Below are 3742 nucleotides of genomic sequence, written 5' to 3'. Positions count from 1 at the left end.
TCAATGATCTGAAAGGTCCCTTCCAAACTGAACGATTCTATGATTCGATGAATGAAGATGGGGATGGAGACAGGGATGTGGATGGAAATGGAGATGAGATGAGATGGAGATGGAGATGGAGATGGAGATGGAGATGGAGATGGAGATGGAGATGGAGATGGAGATGGAGACAGGGATGGGGATGAGGGTGGGGACTGGGATGGGGATAGACATGGAGATGGAAACAGAAATGGAGGTTTAGATGGAGATGACAAAGATGGAGCAGCCTCCACCTGGGCTGGCCATGGCTTGAGGATGTGGATGCTCGTGATAGGGCATAAGTTCTTGACCTGGCTTTTCTCTGCAGCCTCCCACTCCGGAAACAGACTATCCTGACCTGTCTCCAGATGAGCTGGAGGGTTATCCCGAGGAGGACTACTCGCCCGTGGGCTCCTACGATCAGGGGGCTGCTTTCTCTCTGTCCGTGAGGCGGCCCGAGGAGCTGGGCTCACCCCCGGGATGGTACGGACACAGCCACCCCGAGGGAGCCGTGTTCTACCCCGAGCACTTCACCTCCGACACGGTACGGGGACGGGGACGGGACACGGGATGTCACATCCTGACATGGGATGGGGATGGGAATATGGACGGGGATGGGAAGAGGGACAAGGATGGGGATGGGGACAGGGATGAGGATGGGGATAGGGACAGAGATGGGGATATAGATGGGACAGGAACAGAGATGGGAATGGGGACAGAGCTAAGGAAAGGGCCAGGGATGGACATGGGGACGATGACCAGAACAGGGACTGGGATGGAAGGGCAACGAAGCTGGTGAGGGGTCTGGAGAGTAAGTCTGATGAGGAGAGGCTGAGGGAGCTGGGGGTGTTCAGTCTGAAGAAGAGGAGGCTGAGGGGAGACCTTCTCGTGCTCTATAACTACCTGAAGGAGGGGTGTAGAGAAGCGGGGGTTGGTCTCTTCTCCCAAGTCACAGGAGACAGGACAAGGGGAAATGGCCTCAAGTTGCGCCAGGGGAGGTTTAGATTGGAGATTAGGAAACATTTCTTCATGGAAAGGGTTATCCAGCATCGGAATGGGCTGCGCAGGGAAGTGGTTGAGGCACCATCCCTGCAGGTGTTCAAAAGATGGGTTGACATGGTCCTCAGGAATATGGTTTAAAGATTTTTTATTGCTTATTTCTTATATATTTTTTTGTCAGAGTTAGGTTGATGGTTGGACTAGATGATCTTTAAGGTCCCTTCCAACCTAGACAATTCTATGATTCTATGGGGACAGGGATGGGATATGGACAGGGACAGGGATGGGATATGGACAGGGACAGGGACGAGGATGGGGAGGGGGATGAGGACTGGGATAGGGACAGAGATGGGACAGGGACAGGGATGGGGATGGGGATGGGGATGGAGATGGAGATGGGGCTAGGGACAGGGAGGAAGATGGGGACAGAGCTAGGGAAGGAGACAGGGATGGACATGGGGACAATGCCCAAGATGGGGACAGGGATGGAATATGGACAGGGATGGAGACAGGGAAGTGACAAAGATGGGGACAGGGATATCTACCAGGGGAAAAGCATCCTCACGGGGCCACAAAAGCAGAGGGCAGGAACCCAGGGGTGCAAAGCCCAGCACCCTCCAGCATGGGCACCTCAGGTATCACCCGCTCCCTCCCTCCCTCCCCAGGTGCCGGCCAGTGGCCGCCACAAGCGGGCCAGCAGTGGCTCCAGCCAGGACAGCGGGCTCTTTGCCTGGCACAGCCCCGTGTCCCCGGCGCTGGGGCTCAAGGAGGAGAAGGTGAGAACCCCAGGGAGGGACGGGGGACCCTTCCCCACCCCAGCACCGGGGAGGGCAGGGAGCAAACCTGACATCCTCCCCCTCCACCCTTCCTCTTCCAGTTTAAAAGCCTCGAAAAAGCCGGGGTGCTCAACCGGACCAAGACGGTGGACAGAGGGAAGCGGCTCCGGTAAGCGCGTCCTGGTGTCCCCCACCAGCGGAGGAGGGAGCCCCAGGGGGGTGGAGGGGACAGGGCTGTGCTGTCCCCCTGTGTGACCCCCCCCTCTGCTCCCCAGGAAGAACTGGAGCTCCTCCTGGACGGTGCTGGAGGGGGGGATCCTCACCTTCTTCAAGGACTCCAAGCACTCGGCTGCTGGTGCCTTGGTAAGAGCCCCAACGGCCTCGGTGGGGCCAGCACCCATGGGACGGGGCCAGCACCCATGGGACAGGGCCAGCACTCATGGGATGGGGCCAGCACCCATGGGATGGGGCTAGTAGCTACAGGGCAGGGCCAATAGCTGTAGGACAGGGCCAGCGCCCACGAGATGGGGCTGGCAGCTGTGGGATGGGGCCAGCACCCATGAGATGGGGCCAGCATCTGTAGGATGGGGCCAGCACACATAGGATGGGGCCAGCAACCTGCAGGATGGGGCCAGCACCTGCAGGATGGGGCCAGGACCTGCAGGATGGGGCCAGCACACATGGGATGGGGCCAGCACCTGTAGGGTGGGGTTGGCAGCTATAGAATGGGACCAAAACCCATGGGATGGGACCAGCACCCACAAGACAGGGCTGGCACCCGTGAGACAGGGCCAGTGAGCGCTGGATGGGGTCAGCACCCGCGGAATAGGGCCAGCACCCGTGAGTCAGGGCTAGCAACCACAGGATGAGGCCAGGTCCCATGAGGATGGGGCCAGCACCCATGGGAGAGGGCTTGGACTCCTGGGACAGAGTCAGCACCTATGGGATGGGGCTGGAACCCATGGAAAGGAGCCAGGACCCATGGGATAGGGTCAGGATCTGTAGGATGGGGCCAACACCTGCAGGATGGGGCCAGCACCTGTAGGATGGGGTCAGCACCCATGAGTCAGGGCCAGCAACCACAGGATGAGGCCAGCTCCTACGAGATGCCCCATGGGAGAGTGCTCATAGCCATGGGACAGAGGATTTTTTATTGCTTATTTCTTATATATTTTTTTGTCAGAGTTAGGTTGATGGTTGGACTAGATGATCTTTAAGGTCCCTTCCAACCCAGACGATTCTATGATTCTATGGGGACAGGGATGGGATATGGACAGGGACAGGGATGGGATATGGACAGGGACAGGGACGAGGATGGGGAGGGGGATGAGGACAGGGATAGGGACAGAGATGGGACAGGGATGGGGATGGAAATGGAGATGGGGCTAGGGACAGGGAGGAAGACGGGGACAGGGCTAGGGAAGGAGACAGGGATGGACATGGGGACAATGCCCAGGATGGTGACAGGGATGGAATATGGACAGGGATGGAGACAGAGAAGTGACAAAGGTGAGGACAGGGATATCTGCCAGGGGAAAACCATCCTCACGGGACCACAAAAGCAGAGGGCAGGAACCCAGGGGTGCAAAGCCCAGCACCCTCCAGCGTGGGCACCTCGGGCATCACCCTCTCCCTCCCTCCCTCCCTCCCCAGGTGCCGGCCAGTGGCCGCCACAAGCGGGCCAGCAGTGGCTCCAGCCAGGACAGCGGGCTCTTTGCCTGGCACAGCCCCGTGTCCCCGGCGCTGGGGCTCAAGGAGGAGAAGGTGAGAACCCCAGGGAGGGACGGGGGACCCTTCCCCGCCCCAGCACCGGGGAGGGCAGGGAGCAAACCTGACATCCTCCCCCTCCACCCTTCCTCTTCCAGTTTAAAAGCCTCGAAAAAGCCGGGGTGCTCAACCGGACCAAGACGGTGGACAGAGGGAAGCGGCTCCGGTAAGCGCGTCCTGGG

At 59.4% G+C, this 3742-nt stretch overlaps 1 protein-coding gene across 1 annotated transcript in view; it reads left to right on the top strand.

Annotated features, from left to right (window-relative positions):
- Nucleotides 1–346: 346 nt before the first annotated feature.
- The window catches only part of LOC106899820 (rho GTPase-activating protein 27-like), a gene marked incomplete at its 5' end in the record, with an annotated part of 12638 nt that continues 9242 nt past the window's right edge, over nt 347–3742 (top strand). The window contains 6 exons of the mRNA XM_014961741.1: nt 347–562; nt 1683–1793; nt 1895–1962; nt 2069–2262; nt 3361–3557; nt 3659–3726. Coding sequence (XP_014817227.1) covers nt 347–562; nt 1683–1793; nt 1895–1962; nt 2069–2262; nt 3361–3557; nt 3659–3726 — 854 coding nt within the window. The remainder of the gene's footprint in view (nt 563–1682; nt 1794–1894; nt 1963–2068; nt 2263–3360; nt 3558–3658; nt 3727–3742) is intronic.

The sequence above is a fragment of the Calidris pugnax genome, unplaced genomic scaffold (genome assembly GCF_001431845.1).
Source record: "Calidris pugnax isolate Ruff unplaced genomic scaffold, ASM143184v1 scaffold865, whole genome shotgun sequence".
NCBI lineage: Eukaryota > Metazoa > Chordata > Aves > Charadriiformes > Scolopacidae > Calidris > Calidris pugnax.
Note: the sequence above shows the minus strand (reverse complement) of the source record. Positions and strands in the feature narration are given on the sequence as shown.